General features: G+C 34.4%; 2 protein-coding genes across 2 annotated transcripts in view; one reads left to right on the top strand and one right to left on the bottom strand.

The window, feature by feature from the left end:
• FUCA2 (alpha-L-fucosidase 2) overlaps nucleotides 1-2,092 on the top strand; it is a 57,429-nt gene extending 55,337 nt beyond the window's left edge. The window contains exon 8 of the mRNA XM_034670788.1: nucleotides 1,326-2,092. Coding sequence (XP_034526679.1) covers nucleotides 1,326-1,466 — 141 coding nt within the window. The 3' untranslated portion in view covers nucleotides 1,467-2,092. The remainder of the gene's footprint in view (nucleotides 1-1,325) is intronic.
• Nucleotides 2,093-5,778: 3,686 nt separating this feature from the next.
• Nucleotides 5,779-19,350, bottom strand: part of PEX3 (peroxisomal biogenesis factor 3) — a 32,720-nt gene continuing 19,148 nt past the window's right edge. The window contains exons 8-12 of the mRNA XM_002912630.4: nucleotides 18,768-18,936; nucleotides 16,364-16,434; nucleotides 13,763-13,885; nucleotides 9,021-9,117; nucleotides 5,779-6,565 (exon numbers count right to left, since the gene is read on the bottom strand). Of these exons, the coding sequence (XP_002912676.3) occupies nucleotides 6,482-6,565; nucleotides 9,021-9,117; nucleotides 13,763-13,885; nucleotides 16,364-16,434; nucleotides 18,768-18,936 (544 nt within the window). The 3' untranslated portion in view covers nucleotides 5,779-6,481. The remainder of the gene's footprint in view (nucleotides 6,566-9,020; nucleotides 9,118-13,762; nucleotides 13,886-16,363; nucleotides 16,435-18,767; nucleotides 18,937-19,350) is intronic.

Genomic DNA, 19,350 nt, shown 5'->3' with positions numbered 1-19,350 from the left:
AGGCTCTCTGCAACACAAACACTGAATGCCAGTTTCCCTTGCTGCCTTTTCTTGTGAAAGTAAAAATCCTCTTCAGATTTCTTTCAGTTACAAAAACAGGTACTAACTACAGGAGGTCTTTCATAAAAGTGAAGTGGCATAACACAGACTTTCAGAAAGTGAGGGATACCTGTAATTTTAAAATGAACTTCATCAATGGCAGCGTTCAGCCAAACCTTTGAAAGTTTTCTTTCATTTCCCAGAAAACTAATCTTACAAACTGCTATGTTATCTCCATGCATATCAATGTAAAACAGATATTCTTTCTGACAGTTATTTTAGGTTGTTCAAGTTCTGCAAGCATCCAAAATGAATTCAGGAATTCATAAATACATACACATAAAGACATACATAAAATGAATTCAGATTCTCCCCCAGACATCCCATCCTAGAACACATCTGAATAAAAGTAAGATGTGTGGCCTTACTATTTTAAGGTCATTAAAAAAATCTGGAGAAAGTTAAACTAACAGTTACAACCAACAGATCTGGCATTGAGTTCATTTTGATATATTTTATAGCTTATTTTTAAGAAACTGACAATTTCCTGGGATGTAAATTGTCCATATGCTTCTCCTTGCATTATTTTCCATATTTCATTTCTGACACTGTGGTTAATCAGGCAGAAAGATGGAGTTCAAATTTGATGTTTAATTACAGCTTAGTGGCCTGGGTATGACATCATCTTTTTATCTGTATTCTGTTGCGCTCCCATTAATACTGTTATTTAAAAGTTCATGAATTTTGTTTTTGTGTTGCTCTACATGACAGGCAAAGTTTTCTTTTTCAAAATGACTGCAGATATGCAGGAAATTACTTGTGTCTAAATCCACTTAGTATAAGACTAAGGCTATAAAACAATTACAGTAATAATTGATCAGATGTACGTATTGTTGATTAGTTACTGGAAAGTCTGGGGAGGAAGGGTTGCTAGATAAGGGAGGGAGGCCTTTCTCCAAACATTCTGTGCAAAAACTACGCAGGCCTTATGTTGGGCAGATTGGTTGCAGAGTCTTCCCCAATCCTCTCTCTTCAGTGTTTTCCCTGCTCAGATACTGTTCAACCTTTACAATTCTTTTCCAACTCTTGCACGCTTTTATATGAGGGGAATACATGAGCAAGACACATGTATGCACTCATTTGGATCAAGGGTTAAAACAGTGTGTGAACCACTAAATAAAACCAAAAGATGAGTTTCCTGTCTATAGTGTTTTAAAGAAATACCAGCCACTCTTATGGGTGAGTCAAAGAGATACATTTGGAGATATTTGTGTTTTTAATTTCAGATTAAACTGCTGGGACATGGACAGCCACTTAACTGGACTTCTTTGAAGCCAAATGGCTTAGTGGTAGAACTGCCACATCTAACCTCGCATCAGATGCCCTGTAAATGGGGCTGGGCTCTAGCATTAACTAATGTGATCTAATTTGCTGCAGAGAGGTTCATGCCACAGGTACGCGGAGGACTGGAAAATAATCAGGTTTCTATAATTGTAGCACACAGAGAAAGCAATTGTAAAACTGGTCAAGGAAAGTCAGGTAATTATTTAGGCAATTCAGCCCTTTCCCCTCTTACTCCTTAATGTTTTTTCTGAATTACCCATGTAACTGTTTTAACTCTCCAGTGTTACTTTGCCATCAAAGTCTCTTCACACTGAATTTATTTCCATGTGTGATTACGAGGTGGAAATTTTTGTTTTACAGTAGTTAGGAATTGGTGATGGTAAGGACTGACTGAATTGTGTCTCAAATTCATATGTTGAAGCCCTAACCCCCAATGTGCCTGTATTTGAAGACAGAGCCTTTGAAGGGGTAACTAAGGTTAAATAAAGTCATTAAGAATGAGAACCTAATCAAGTATGACTGGTGTCCTTATAAAAAAAGAAAGAGACACTGTGGATGCAAGCACACAGAGGAAAGGCCAGTGAGGACGCAGGGAGGAGGCACCATCTGCAAGCCAAGGAGAGGCGACTTAAGACAAATCCAACCTGCCAACACATGGGGCTGTCAGCCTTCGGAATTGTGAGAAAATAAATTACTATGGTTTAAGCCATGCAGTCTCTGGTATTTTGTTATGGCAGCCCTAGCAGACTAATATAGGTGATAGGTATGTAATAAATTTGGCCTAATACATATTTCCAATGCACACAGTAATTGTCTTTTTATTTAAAAAAATTCTTTTTTTCCCTCTTGGTAATAAAATGGATGGATACATGTTTACTGTAGGTATTTTAAAACATACAAAAGTGCTCAAAGCATTTTAGAAATGCTAAAGCCACTGTTTAGATCACCACTATTAATATTTTGGTACATATTCTTTCAGGGTTTTTGAGGTGGTGTGGAGGGGGTGTGGGATTGGAGGTATAGGTCAATTTTTGTAGGTGAGCTAATTTGAGCTCCAATTTCAATTAATATGTTGCCTGTATTTGCCTTCAAGCAAACTGGATTTGAAAACCTAGTTGAAAATTAGGAATTCTACTCAGATCTTCCCTAAGAATGAAGCAAAATAATGAAGTAAAAATCAAACTGATTTTGATGTAAATTTAAAGAAACCACTGATTAGAGAACTCGTTCTCCTCAAAAAGATGTTTAATTGGCCAGATCTTTATTTGAAGTACTGCAGGTTCCATTTTGTTACATTAATCAAATGCAGACATGTCACTGTTTCCAAAAAATGCTTCAAATAGAGAATGAAATCAAAGTACATATTTATTTCCTAAAATCATGCTAACGTTGAAAACTTAAAAAAATTACTCATTGTTGAAGTTCCTAATTACCAAATTTTTGAAACCATGCCAAGGTATTTACATACATAAATATGTTAATAGTTCTAAATTCCAATTAATATTTTATTAGAGATCTGACTTGGACAGATTTATATGATCCCAAACACTAGACTAAAAAAAATAAAAAAGGAAGTGTATTTAGTAGCTACGAGGGAGCTAAATGACAAAATACAGTTCAGCTTTTAACCCAACTATATAAAAAATATCTATGATACGAGGGCAAGAATTATAGTAAGGATAATTAAAAATCAGATCTCTCATTACCTATTTTAAGCCAATAGTTTTTATCCTCCAAGTAATCCTTTTCCCAGAGTTATTAAATAGGTACAAAATGGCCTGATTTGAATTTCAGTAACTTCTGATTCTCCTTTAATGACTAGAGAAGTATTGAAGGCAAAGCAAACTAGATTATTAGACTGAATAATCTAGACATTTAATTATGGATACCACTTTAATAAGATTCTATCTCATTTTCTTACGAGTGCTATTATTCAAGCAACACAATTACTCTAAAAGATCAGGCTCTTCAACTAAATATGAATCAAGACAACAGAAGACAAGACAGATGTTTTGCCTTCTGTTCATTTCAGTTTTGTAAGTGAAAGACCTGGTTAGATAAAATCATCCTACCTTCCAAGCAAATAAAATAAATGGTCTTATCAAATTGTTAAATATACACAGTAACAAACACATTTATACAAGTTTAAAGGAGAAAAAGTAGAAGCAGTTTCAAGTAATCTCCATTCAGCCAATTTCCTGGGTTAACTGATGCTCTCCATCTCCTTGGAAAAGCATACTGATTGGTTCCTAGGGTAAGGTACATGCTTTCAGTTAATAGACTTCTGTCTGTCTGGCACACCCTTCACTTCGATTTCTACTTGCTACAATCAATGTATGTCTACCAAGTTGAGTTTGTTGTTATAGTGGGTTGAATAGTATTTCCCAACTATTCATGTTCACCTGGAAGCCAAGAATGTGATCTTACTTGGAAATGGTGTCTTTGCAAATGTAATTAAAGTAAATGTTGAGATAAGACCATACTGTACATAGGCAGGTCCTAAATCAGAGTACCCTTATAAGAGAGAAAGAACACAGACACACAGAGAAGGCCATGTGAAGACTGAGACAGAGACTGGAGTTTGCTGCTGTAAGACAAGGGACACTTGGACCACCAGAAGCTGGGACAGTCAAAGGATTGAACAGTCTTCCCTAGAGCTTTCAGAGGGAGCACAGTCCTGCTGACACCTTGATTTTGGACTTCCAAGTACCAGAATGGTGAGAGGATATATTTCTGTTGTTTTAAGTCACTTAGTGATAATTTGTTATCTAGGAAATTAAAACAGTTATCAAACAAACTGATTATGCCAGTTGAACTTTTTATCATGATTATATAATCTGTGATAACGTGAGTTTGAAGAGTTGTAGTCTCTGCAAAAACCAATCTGAACTTTGGAAAGACTAGATAAAAGTGTGTTTTTTTTAGGGGAGCTTGGCTGGCTGTCAAAGGAACATGAGACTCTTGATCTTGGGGTTGTGAGTTCAAGCCTCACGTTGGGTAGAGATTACTTAAAAATAAAATCTTGAAAAGCATATATTGCTTTTTTAAAAAAATTTAAATGCATTGGTAAATTAACTGTGGGCAAAACAGTTCTAAAAGATTAGAGGAAAATATAGCAAAAATCCACAAAAATTCTGCATCCCTGGTTCACAACTTACAATGTAATGCAGTGCATGTGATTTGTGCAAGAAAGATAATTAGAGGATGCCTATAAGCAGACCTATACTAAAAAGAAAACACCTGGGTCCTACATTAAATAATTGACAAATAATATTTATATTTTAAGTTAAAATATGTAAGAAGAAGTCTTTTTTTAAAGATTTTATTTATTTGAGAGAGACAGCACGTGCACATGCCGGGAGAGGGGCAGAGAGAAAAGCAGACTCTCCACTGAATAGGGAGCCTGATGTAGGGCTCGATCCCAAGACCCTGGGATCATGACCTGAGCCAAAGACGCTTAACCAACTGAGCCACCCAGGAGCCCCTAAGAATAAGTTTTTTGTGTGTGATAAGTGCTTTAAGTGACCTTTTGGATTAACTGAACTAAGGGTCCCAGATGAGAGGGCACTTACTGTACTAGTTGAAGACAAATTTTCAATGTCTAAGGCCAATTAGCTTCAAATACATGTGGTTTTTACCTTGTCATCTCTTCAATTGCCACAACTCCACAGATGTAGAGGGCTCCAGGTGAAAATTTTCAGCTGACCAGATTTTGATCCTTTTATAAGGCCACACCTGTTCAGTCTCAAATATTCCTTGGATGAAATCCTGGGTTAATACTGCTGGAAGAGATGCATGCCCTATTATATACACATTCACTAATTTTCCAAAATGTAGTTTTTCAGTTACCCCATTAGAAAATAATATCACTATATTCTGTCAAATTTTGAAAAGATGCATTTGCTCTCCTCACCATTTTTACATTTTTTTCTTTTCTTTTTTTTAAACACTGTAGCCATAGACTCCTTCGCGGTTGATTTTGGGCCTTGCCTCGAATTAGAAGAGACTTCACAATTCATTTAGCACCTTCTACTACTTAGCTATACGTTATGTTGGAGGAACATAAAGTGATGTCACTGAAAATATTCTTATATTACTGAAAATGTATCTAATATACTGATGATTCATTTTTTCTGCTCTAATTACCCTTATAAATACAGAATAGAGATTTAACTAGAGACAATGAATTATTTCTTTTCAGAAGGAAATGCTATTTATTTTTTCTAAACAAAAAAGTTAAAAGAAAGTATCAATTATATTACCAGTTAAAATAACTTGGAAACTAGCATATTCTCCCAAAATAACAGCAAAAAATGCTATAGGACAAATAAAATTAATGGCTGTAAGGTATTAATTCAACAAAACCATATTTTACTAAAATATTTTATTGCAAAAAGATATTTACTGTCTCAAAATCAATACAAAGTTATTAAAATTATTTACATAAGAATGAATGAAACTATGTAGCTAATAATAGCTGTTGAGTAAACAGCATCAGCACAATTTTAGTCTCTAAATCAATACCTAATTTTCTAAGGATTATTAACAATAGTAAAAAAAAAAATTACTGATCATGATTGTTAAATTCACTGATTTCCATAAAAAGAAAAGTCCTTCATCAGGTTTATTTAAGATAAGTAATTTATACCTTTGAAGAGTAACTGGAGAAAAGTCTGATTCCTTCATCTATACTGCAGTCCAGTGAACTTTATGATTAGTTAAGTAGTACATTTTTTCTAAACTTCACACTTATTTCTCAAACAGATTTTTTCTCAGTATTAATGTCAATATATATTACATTTCACATAATATTAAAAAAAGTATCTACACTAGTTTTTAGTTTGGAACTAATATCCATGGTGTAACAAATATTTGCACTGTGTACACTCAGATATGCCCATAAAAACTAGTCTGTTGGTGACTTTAAAAAATATATTAGGATGCCAAACCTTTTTATTATGAAATGAAGACTTTGATTAAGAATATATTTTTATTAGACATTTTGGTAACAAATCATTACCCTATATACAGTTGATTTATTCAGTGTATTTTTAAAAGTAAATGAATTCCATTGTAGTTTTTCTTGAAGGAAAAGAAATCACTTCTCCAGTTGTTGAGGAGTACTAAAAGCTTCGTACACATTAGCAGCAAAGTCTTTCACTTGCTCCATCATCAACAGATCCTAGCAAAGATGACAGTAAAGCATTACAATTTGTAAGAAGTATAGATAATTTGAATCCATAGGTGCAATTTGAGCAATGAATTTAGCTCTAAGTTTTATAGCATTAAGGCCAAAAAGAAAATCATTTAATGAAAGGAATATTTTTTCTTATAGTAACTTCTAGGAGATATTTATTGTTTAGGTTCTTACGTGAAAGATGGTGAGTATGATAAGTATTCAAGTGTGACTTTGAGAAGAAAACCCAAAACAAGTCTTCCAATGGACTTTTATGTATGCCAAGGGCTAGATAACATTATCTGTTGAATAAATGATTACAGTACTAAAGATACAAACCTAAAGGTACTTTTGCTAGAAGCTGACATAACGCGGTTGTGGGTTATATTACTTTTTTAGAAGATCTAACATAGAATACATGTAGCATGTCATATACTATTGGATACATGTACATAAACCGCACATAGACACTTCTGGACAAGGGTTCTTAAGAGATTTGTAAATGTAAAAATAAGAAAAAATTGTATATTTATTTTCATTAACCTTTAAAATCTAGTATTTCTTTCAATTATGGAATTGCCAACCGTGATAGTACTAGCATGGCCTGTGACTTTGTCTTCAATGGAAATCAGACATTTTCATGTATGATAGTTGTGGAAGCTGCATGAACTGCTGTTATAGATTGTTATTTAATGTGTGAACAAAAAAGCAATACTGCTTCTGCATAAATTTGATTTTAAAAAGCATTTTTAAAACTGTATATAATTGGTTTTCTTTAAAACCTTTGTATTTTGTAACATGTATTTATAGACATTATTCTGAGAAGGGGTCCACAGGCTTCACCAGACTGTGAAGAGATCCATGACACAGAAGCATCTGAGTGCCCCTGTGAGCACCAGAGAAACAGTAAGTAAAACTGTCCTTTGTGTTCTCTCTTAAGTATCAGAAAACCCAAGTGAGCTGTAGACAAGTCTTGATCTCAACAAATTCATGATTAAATTCTCTGAAGGCAATGTGGCATTTTAATGCATAGAAATTATGGTTAAAAAAACTGGTGGAGTCTTTGTCAATCAATAGTGTAGTATATAAGTTTAATCTACATTCAGTCACACTCGTTATTATTCAGATTTTAATTAATGTAGTACATGAATTACTTAAGGATTAAAGCTGGTGGTGGTATATTCTGAATGGCTCTATTTCCCACTTGTTGCCAAGATGAACAGGCTACTGATAAAGCCAGAGACTTATATGAAAGTGGAGAAAAGTAAAGTTAAGGTTTAATACCAGAAGTTGCAACCTTTTTTCTCTCACTGATTTAGAGATTTAAACTAAGTTTTTAATTAAAAAATTGGGCTTAAATTAAACTTTAAGTGAAATGAGATCAGTCTTATTCACGCTTCCTTCTGCAATATGAATGTCTAAGTGTCACGGGTGAAAAAGATGATAGAGAAGACTGAAGAGAACAGCATGTAAAGGACAAACTGATGACATTATACACAGAAAAAAAGAAACACAATCTGTAGTGTCTCAGTGCTTTTCATATTCCCAAGTAGAAAGTACAAGGAAGATAATCTAACTTTTCTGAGACACATGGTACTGAGAAGATGCCATCCTGACACTTAGGCCTTAGAGTCTCCTCACTGTCCATTACTGCAGTAGTTTGGAATTGAGGTGTACTGCAAACTACTTTTTAAAAATTTTTTTTATTTTAAGTAGTTCTATGCCCAGTGTGGAGCCCAACACGGGGCTTGAACTCATGACCCTGAGATCAAGACCTGAGCTGAGATCATGAGTTAGAGGCTTAACTGACTGAGCCACCCAGGCACCCCACAAACGAGTTTTTACTTCTAATACAAGTTTTAGTCTTCTAAACCAAGTTTTCTAATCCAAGTTTGCAAGTGACTCAGAAGAAAAGCTATGTGGATTCAAAGTTACTATTTCAATATCAGTCTTGATGCATTCCAAAATGCTTTTCTAAGAAAGGACTGAGTTATAGGTATACTGTCTTATGCAGCTTTTCATGAGATTATTAGTGAACTCTTAATAGTCATATTTATTAAATCTAAAATGCTTTACTTCCCACAAAAATTTTTTTAGTTTTCCTCAAAATTGGTGGAACCACATCACTGATCTCACAGTTCAATCTTATGACCAATAATTTAATGCAAAACATTAACACAGTAAGTTCAACTCACCACCAGAATGTATGTGGACTAAAAATGCAGGCGAGTTGGCGTTGGACTATAACACGGAGAAACACGGAGAAAGGTATTCCCAACCTCATAAGTTTGCCATGATACACTGTTGCTCTCATGGGGCATTCTACCACACTCTACGTGTGATTTTAAGTTTTTGGTTTCTTTGAACAAATATCATAGGAGAGAAATGTAATTTTATATCAGACAAATATAACCACAACCAAAGATACAATGTTTTTAATACCCCCAAACTTTCTTCTTACCTGAACAAAATGACTAGGTGTTTCACTGCAAACTGAATGGATCTGTCCATTTACTATTGGAATTATCTTAGCTAATGGCAGGCTGACACTGGAAAGACTGAAAAATGATCATAGTAATAATTATTTTCTGAAATTATCTTATGGGAACTTAACATTTTAATTATAGTGCAACACAGGCACTGAAGAATACTCACAGAAACATATTAAGAAGAAAATAAAAATCACACATAATTCTACCCCGTAGAAATAACAACTGTTAACTGACATAATTTCTTCCAGGAATTTTTATATTTATGCTTTTTTGTGTGTTTTTTAAACACAAGACTATAACCTCCCCAGCAATATTATTTTATATTTTTATTATTATGTCATGAACATTTTTCCATCTTATTAAATGTTCTTCTAAAGTTTTAATCTAGTTTTTAATGATTATAAAGCTAATTCATCCTCTAGCTGTGACAATTTAGATCTAGCTCCTTGGAGTTGGGCATTTAAGTTTTTGCCTAATTTTCCTTAAGTGGTTCTTTGTATTAACAGAGAATTACTGGGTCAAAGGGTATGATTTTTTTATTTAATTAATTAATTAATTAATTTACAAGAGAGAGAGAGCAAACTGGGAAGGGACAGAGGGAGAGAGAGTCCAAGCAGATTCCCACTGAGGGCAGAGCCTAAGGTGGGGGGTGGTCTCAGGACCCTGAGATCACGACCTGAGCCCAAATCAAGAGTTGGACGTTTAACTGAGCCACCCAGGTGCCCCAAGGGTATGAATATTTTTAAGGTTTATAATATATATTGTAGATGCCCTCTACTTCTCCAGCAGTGTGTGAGAAAACCTGCTCCATTATGCCTTTCTACATCAAGCATTAGCTTTTAAAAAAATCTTGGTATGTCTGATGCTCAAAATGGTATCTTACAGTTTTAGTCTGTGTTTCTCTCAATTACTAGCAATGTTGAATGTTTCTCCTCCCTATTCCAGTGAACGACACTATTATCTATCTGGCTGTATAAGAGGAGACCTGGGCTTTACCTTGGCACTTCTCTATCCTGACTATATCGAATCCCTCCACAATCCTAAGTATTTCCTAAGTGTGCCTACGTCTCCCCATGGCCAAACCTAATCCAGGCTAAGCAGTTTCTCTTGTCTGGACTATAGCAGTGACCTCCTAACTTGTAAGTGCTCCACAATCATTTTTTTTGGTGAATAAATGAATATTTGTGTGATTATGGATGATAAAATGACTGTTAAATGATGAAACAATTTGTAAACAATGATGAAATGATTTTTGTATATGGGTTATAGACTTAGGTTTATTTTTTTTTATTTTTATTTTTTAAAGATTTTATTTATTTATTTGACAGAGATAGAGACAGCCAGTGGGAGAGGGGACACAAGCAGGGGGAGTGGGAGAGGAAGAAGCAGGCTTCTAGCGGAGGAGCCTGATGTGGGGCTCGATCCCAGAATGCCAGGATCACGCCCTGAGCTGAAGGCAGATGCTTAACGGCTGAGCCACCCAGGCGCCCCTAGACTTAGGTTTACTGCATTAAATGCAATACTTCATATATTTATACCTGAGGCTACACTAGAAATTTCCTTTTAAATATCATGAAAATGCTGAAGCTATGTTGTCTAACCAGTATGCTATGCTGAGATTTGAGGCAATGCATAAAAAGAAAAAAGGAGTGTAGAGATTTATTTATTCCTGAGAAGATTACGCATTATTGTCCTTTATGGTAGCATTTTTCAAAATCTGTCAAGTTTTTGTTTACTTGTTTGATGTCTCTCTTTGTACATTAATTTTTCTTCAACAGAAACTGAAAATGGCACTATCATACAAGGTCTGTGAGGTTAGGTACCACATCTGTTTTACTCACTGTATAAAAGGCCTAGTGGACAGTATGTGCTCAATGCATACTTCCTGAATCAATTAATACAATTCTTTGTTCATCCACTGCTATATCCCACCCCAATTCTCCTTTTCCAATTCCTTCTCCACAGAGCAATCCAAGTGATCCTACAATATAAATCCCATCATGTAACTCTCCTGCCACTTCTCTAGTGGTTCCCCAGCACTCTCAAGCTGACAACCATAATCTGTATGTGCTCAGTTCTCCAACTTGATCTCACACTCCCCCTTTTCCTAGTTCCAGCTGTTCAGCTGTCACACCAGCTTCTTCCAGGTCCTCAAGTGTACCATGGTCCTCCTCTTTTCAAAGTCTTTGCCCTGTGGCTTCTGTCCTAAAAGTCAACTGCCCCACTCCAGTCCAAGTCTGTATTTACTAGATGCTCATCTTTTAGATCTCAGTTCAAATTATTGCCTCAAGGAAGCTGCTTGACTTTCCATGTTTGTTCAAATACTTTTATCGTATATTCAATGTTCTTTTCCTTTTAACAGTTACCAGTTTGTACAATTATGTTTATTGTCTATTTCTCTTCTATTGTAAGATCCATGAAGACAGAGACCTAGTACAGTGCCTGATACATAGTAGGTGTACAACAAATATGCTAGATGAATGGAACAACTGGCACTTCTATTTCTCTTTTCTGAGTTATCTGTTTGTGTCTCTGACCATTTCTTTCTTTGGATGTTTCCTTCCTTAACTGATGTGTCCATAATGCTGTTAACCTCTTTGTATAATATATACAGTTTGCAAACATTTCTCCCAACATATCATTTGCATTTAAAGCAATTATAAAGCTAATACAGCTTGTTTGATCTGTAAGTCTTACATTTTACAGCCAAACCTATCACTTTCTTTCATAAAGTTCTCTACTTTCATTCTTAGACTTTCTCCATCTTGGACTCTGACAAATATTCATCTGTTTGTTTGTTTTATTGTTTAAACCTCCTGGATTTTTTTTGGCTATGTGTGTGGTGCAGAAGGGTCTAACTTTATTATTATTTTACATTAGTTGTTGTAAAATGACTGATCTGTCTTATCATTTACTAAATAATACATCTCTTCCTCACCTTCATGATGTACTAATTTTCTGTATATTTTAGAGCCTGTTTCTGGATTTTACATCCTATTCCATTGGTTTATCTACTATGAGTAACATATTATTCTAATAATTTCACCTTATATGTTTTATAAGGAAAGTATATTTATTGCTTACTTTTTCAATAGTTTCTTGAATACTATATATTATGTGCATGTTATATATATAGTATATACAGGAATATATACATATATAACACACACACACATATATATAATTTGAGCTTGTATTAACATCACTTTCCAGTTGATTCTCTTGAGGGTTCTAGAGCCTTTTTGCTTCTTTGCCAATAACCGAAAATCTTTTTTCTTGACTTACTGTGATGGCTAGAACTTTCACTACATTTTAAATAAAAGGAATAACACACGGCATGATGGAAATATTTCTAGTATTGAATCATGGAGTATGAAGCTGATAACCGATACAGAAGAGAAAAAACTTAAGACAGGAAATACCTACTAAATACCTAGTGTGTGTAATGAAATATGAAAGGGCATTAGATAGTCTCTGACTTTGAAAAGAGGCTTAAAATATAACAGGACTACAATTCCAGTTCTAGGTGAAAAATGTGGGTTGTATGGGAAAGTAAAGTACGGAGTGAGTACTGTAGGAGTTCAAAAAGGAAGACCATCAATGGCTGATGTGGTTATAACAAAATTTTTGTAATTCTTTAGGGTATAAGGTCAAGTATTTTTGTTAAAACAATTACTACAATTCTTTATCACTACTGAGGAAATAACTAACACCTTGCTACGTGGAGATTATAGTGAAGTAATTGGAGCACCTTCATTTAGGGAGTATAGGGGCTGAAACTTATTTTTGTATAACTTAAAGAAATCCAAAAAAAGATGATATTTAAATTGTTTAAGAAAATAAATGTTATTGCTCTAAATATTTCAAGTCCTCAATGTTAATTGCAAATTATTCTTTTTTATACAATAAAGAAGGGTTCCAGAGAATGAGTTAATAATTTCTTGCCCTGTGTATTTAAGAATTAAATTGGATATTGCACATACATACTGCATATCACTTACTGTTACTCTTCATTTTAATGGACTAGTTTATAGTCAGTTAACATTGGTTTAGTATTTATTATTTTCTGAGTTTAATATAAACAACTACAAAACAGGTTATTAAAGAGTTATAAATTCTACTAGGAGATCCAAAATATTCATGTTTTGAGATAAGGATATAATAAAACATATGATACATTTCAGCAGTATGAATGTATGACTTAGAAATAGTTATGATTAAAATTACTAACAATTGCACTAACTAAATACTCCCAATCCTACAATAAGAGCTGAAAATGAATATACTCTATAGTTGTAGAAGAGATAATTCATCAAATGGGAATTAACAACAAGAATGCCTGGTTATTATAATGACCAAACTATTGAATTATGTGGGCCAATTACGGCTTATAGTAATTAAATACATTTTCAGTTTTATGTTCTAAAGAATTAAAAAAAAAACCCAAGGACTGGAATTTGGTTTACAGAAAGGTAGTTTCACAGCTTATTTCCATATAGTGGCAAAATTTGGGGAAGAAATGAAATTTTTAATATTTGAATTCAGAAGGAGTCATTCTATGGAGTCATTGGCTTAAGAGAGTTTAATTTGTTGACAAATGATCCATCAAATTTATCCTCTAAGATTTTTTTATTACCTGGAACAAAAAATAAACATATCCAAAGCCCTCTTTTATTATTCATTACACACATAACATTTTTTGTCATCTTACCTACTCATGGAGTTGCTGCGTTGAAGGTCCTGTTCGGTAGGTCGAAAGAACTCAGCCATATTGTCTAGCAGTCTACTAAAACCTCGGTTTAAACATGTATTCAAAACTGTACTAAAATCTGGACTATACAAAATAAGAAGGAAAAATTACTTTAGATTCTCAATGGAAAAGGAAATAAATTCAGTAACTATGTTGTTATCTTTGGCAGCCACCAACATTTCTAGTCACAACCTACTTTTTATAGCCTAAAACATTGTAAGAGTATATCAAGGAGTTAATCTTTAACAATTAAGCATAAGAAGTGAGCTGATTATTTAGCATAACACAATGAGAATTTTCATCCATTTTGCGAGATTTTCTTATATCATCCAGCACTTTGTACAATGTGTTTTCAAAAATATCAATAACAGTATTACTTTTCTTCAGGAAACTTTTTTAAAGAAGATTTTATTTATTTGACAGAGCGAGTGAGCACAGGAGTAGGGGGAGAAACAGGCAGAGAAAGAAGGAGAAGCAGGCTCCCCGCTGAGCAGAGAGCCCAATGTGGGGCTTGATCCCAGGGACCTGAGATCAGGACCCGAGCTGAAGGCAGATGCTTAACTGACTGAGCCACCAGGCACCCCTCTTTAGGAAACTCTTGAAGAGGAATCATCTTACAGTCACAGATATTGGTTTGCTTTACATCCTCTGTCATGACATCTCAGTGAGACAGAAACTTTTATTATCATGTATGGATGAGAAACTGGACACTTAGAGATGAAGAAATTTGTCCAAAGGTACGTAACTAGTAAATGGGAGGGTTCGAATTTGAACCTAGGTCTTTCTGATCTTAAAGTTCAAGCTCTTTTTGTTACACCATGTAAATATCTCACAAAACCTCTTTTTTTTTTTTTTAAAGTAGGTTCCATGCCCTGTGTGGAGCCCAGTGTGGGGCCTGAAGTTACAACTCCGAGATCCTCTACCCAAAAAGGATAGCCAAGAGCCAAGATCAAGAGTTGGATGCCTAACTTACTGAGCCACCCAGGAGCCCCAAAAACTCTTTGATATAAAGAATAATATATATGTGCTATAAAGTTAGAAAATGCCTAGTTGAACAGATTAGTTTGATATTTGACATCTAGAACTCTCAAGCTCATTGGAATGTTAGGCTAGGGGCTATAAATTTGGGAATTATTAGCATACAGACAGTGGTTAAAGCAATGGGGGAATATGAAATTGTTTGGGACAGCTGAGGATGAAATGAGAACAAATACCTTAGAAAACTAATGTTTATAAGAAAGATGGACATAGGGGAAACTAAGAAGAAATAATCTGAGAACGTGGAGAGAAATGAGGATTTTACACTGTCATGGAAGCCACTTGAGAAAAGATTTTTAAGAAAGGCTTCATCAACAGTGTTAATTCTCAGAGAAAGGCCCGATGAGATGAACGTTACAGGTTGACTAGATTTTGCAAGAGCTCATTGATGACCTTTTCTAGAACACTGTGGAGTGATTTGGTAAGAATCCGAGTAAGAAAAAATGTGGAGCTGGCTATTGTAGAAAGTAAAGAGACTAGAACTTGATGAATTCAGATAGATTCGGTAGCTGAGTTAACCTTCAAATTTGCTGATTTTTGTCACGATCATGAAAATATCTTATAAGCAGAGGATATAATTTCCTCAGAAAACACAACTAGAGAAAATAGTCCTAAATTATGTTTAGGATAAAAGAAATTTTGATATTTTAGCCACTTAAGATAAAGTGGGTAAGACTGGTATTACTACTCAGATTCTACATGATAAAACTACCTCAACATTGGCTCAGCAAATGTTGAACAGCTAATTAACAGGAAAGCCAAACTTGAAACTTGGTCTTCCAGTCTTCTAATGCATAGTCTGGTGCTTTCTCCATTTTTTAACACCCTGGTTGTCTTCTGGGTGACTTGAAACAGTAATACTCAATTTAGGGAAGACGTAAAATTTTTATCACTCAAAGTTTTAGGGACATTATAGTCTATCCTGAGAGGATTAGGGGGAGTAGATCTCAAAACTGAGTATGTATGTGTGTTGGGGGGGGAGGAGTATACACACATCAAATATGTGTGTATGTGGTATACATGAGGATTAGCTGGACCCGGCTACCTCAGGCTCGAAAGTGCATTTCTCCCCAACTCAAGTCAGTATCAAGTGATTTCAAGTGGTAGTCAGAACCGCTGCAGCTACAAATTCAGTTTCTGGTTTGTTTGTTTGTTTGTTTTACAGAGCTAGTTGTTGAACGTTCACAAATACACTGGGTATAACAGAATCACCCCTGAGAGCTTTTCTCAAAATATAAATGCTAACTGTCTTCAGGTCCCTCAACCAGTATTTCAGAATCTCTAGGCTAAGGAAGTAGGTTGAGGAAGGCATGGGCATCTTGAAAAAAATGTTTCTCTCATCACCTTAAAAAAAGAAACACTAGTTTAGGTAGGAAATCCTACCTAAAGACAGGGGAACAGATTCAAAATGTAATTTTAACAAGATACTATGTTGCATATGTTGTTTAAGAAAAGCAAAAAAAACCAGTCATGAATACATTCAAAATAGAAATGCATGTTTTCTATTACATGCAGTATACATACCTTTCCAACATGTCTCTAGTTTCATTGAGTAGTTTAATAGTGATAACATCTCTAGGAGAAAGCCCACAGGCCTGTGAAATTAAAATGCTATACTTTAGGGTTTCAAATGTTAGCACACAGTTATGATGAAACTAATCATATTAAAAAACCCCAAGAGTTCAGGAAATCTACAAATCTATGTTTTATCAACAATCAAGAAATGAGTTTTTTAAAACTCAAACTGTAAAAGTTCATATGTACAGGTAAGTACTATTTAAAACATGAATCAGAATCTTAGTTATTGTAAATAATGTTGCAATACACATAGGAGTGCATATATAAAATTAGTGTTTTTGGTTTTTTTGAATAAATACCCAATAGTGGAATTATTGGCTCATATAATATTTCTATATATACACACAAGGGAATATTACAGAGCCATAAAAAAGGATGAGATTGTACCGTTTAAGACAACATAGATGGACATAGAGGGTATTATGCTAATGGAAATAAGAAAAAAATGCCATATGATTTCGCTCATATGTAGAACACAAAGAAATGAATAAAACAAAAAGCAGAATGAGACCTATAAATATAGAGAACAAACTAATGATTGCAGAGGGGAAGGTGGTGAGGGGCTGGGCAAAATGGGTGGAGGGGAGTGGGAGATAAAGGCTTCCAGTTATGGAATAAGTCTGTCATGAGAATTAAAAACAAAGCATAAGAATATAGTCAATGATATTATAATAGGGATGTATGGAGATGGTAGTTACACTTTTGGTGAACAGAGCATAATGTATAAGTTTGTGGAATTACTACTTTGTACATATGAAACTAATGTAACATTGTGTGTCAACTATACTAAAAAAATGAGTCAAAGTAAAATTATACTTTGTAAGATCCTTATTTATTTGGCCCCTCTTGAACACATTTCTAGAATATAATTACAAAGAAAAAGATAGTTCTTTGAGGTTCCAGAGGCCTGGGATTTTTTTTTTTTTTTTCGTTCTTTAATTGGTAGGACATTTTATCAAAATCTGTGTGTCTTTTTTCATCAAGTCTAGTCTGGGACTCTCTGTGTCCTTTCAACCTAAAGTTTCAGGGTTTAATTCAGTTCAGGTAAGATCATATCCGTCATTCTTTCCTTCACCTGTTTTTTGAATCATTTTATTTTTTAGTTCCACTGTTGAATTTTAAAATTTGGAAACTGTTTTATCATTCCAGAAAGTTTTTTTAATCCTCTTATTGCATCTCCTTGAGATTAGAATTTGTAAGTAAGTTTTCTCCTGTTTTTTTCATTAATTACGTTCTGTCTATTCTCCTTATTCAGTTTGGCCTCCACCCTGCAGGTCATGGGGTTCCCTTAAATGGCTGCAACCGTTTTTTGGCCTACTCATGAAGGCAGGGTCTCTGGACACCCAAACAGGTCTATCTTTGGGGTGGAAATACAGCAGGCAATGAAAACCATTGTAGTGTTTGTTCTAATGGGGCCTCTAGGATAAGGTATGGTTTAGGAGCCTCTTTGGTTTAAGGCTTCTCCAGTTGTCAAGTGAGATATTCTTCTCTTAACTATTAAGAATGTGTATAACCCAGTTACGTGTGAAAAAAAACAGTAAGATGAGGTATATAACTGCAATCTTTGACATTTTTCTTATTCTTTTTTTTTTTTAAGTTTATTTATTTAAGTTATCTCTACACCCAATGTGGGGGTCAAACTCATAACCTGAGATCAGGAGCTGCATGTTCCACTGACTGAGTCAGCCAGGCACTCCAACATTTTTCTAATTCTTAATAATTTAAATCAAAACTGCTCAGGACACACCAGTGTGGAGCAATACCACAGCTGATAACTGTTAGATTAGACTTTCTTTGTTTCTCAACTGGATGACTAGAATTTCCTTTAGTTCATTTTGATACTGCCCTTAGTATTTTAAAAAGCAGATTGTATAATTGTGGTACTAGCCTGGTTAAAATGTATCTTTTTCTATAAATTGAAGTTCAGACTCTCTATCTTGACATATAAAGCTCTTCATGATCTTGCCCCAGCTATCAGCTCTATCTTTTGCTACTTGATCACATATAAATACGGTTTAGCCACATAGACTGAATTTATCTCCTGAGTTCCCCCAAATATAATGAACATGTCTTATTCATTTTTTATATGAATCATATACATCACAGTGTCTTTCACATAACTAATACTCAATAAAAATTTGCTAAATATCTAAAATTATGTTGCTAATTAGAAATCAGTCATAATTGCTGTTTGTTTTCTAAATTAATGAAGTTTTATTTAAGTTAGTGGAATACAGGCCTTTTAATCACTTACCTTTCAAGAGCCTCAGAAATCTAAATTACAAGAGATAGTAAAAAATTTTAAAAATATAGAGTAACTGGTTTGGTTAAATGGTTATGAATTAATCACCTGAACTGCTAATGGAGTTTCTTCATCTGGCATCATATAATGGCATAATAAAGATTTGGATCCATCTTTATTAATCCAAGAAGATGATTTATGCTGCTCAACTAGATTTCTGATTTCTTTTAGTTTTTGCTCCAAGTCCAAAAGGGACAAAGAATGTTTAAGAGAAATGCTAGAAACAGAGAAAAGGGAATCGGGATAAATTGAAACTATACAACACATCCTATACACACTCTTTTCTTAACAGATTACTCTCTGAGATCCAGTCAAACCTGAAACTGCTAACTGAAATCAGCTGAAGATTAAGAAATCAGCCATCAGTTAAGTGTCATCATTAGAGAGCCACATCAAGTCTTGCTGCAGATTTCACAAGAAAATTCCCACTGTAATTATAGACACTAGTAATATCAATGGAAGATAAAAGGCTCAGAGGCAGATTATAAAGTAGGTGTTTTATGTTATGACCCATATATTACTGGTTTGTTTGGAATCAATAAACAATGAAACATTAAACCTTTTCCCTTAGTATCAAAAGGTTGGCACTAATGCAGAAAATGGATTCACAATGCAGTATCTCAGGGCTGTG

The sequence above is a fragment of the Ailuropoda melanoleuca genome, chromosome 10, assembly GCF_002007445.2.
Source record: "Ailuropoda melanoleuca isolate Jingjing chromosome 10, ASM200744v2, whole genome shotgun sequence".
Classification (NCBI taxonomy): Eukaryota; Metazoa; Chordata; class Mammalia; order Carnivora; family Ursidae; genus Ailuropoda; species Ailuropoda melanoleuca.
Note: the sequence above shows the minus strand (reverse complement) of the source record. Positions and strands in the feature narration are given on the sequence as shown.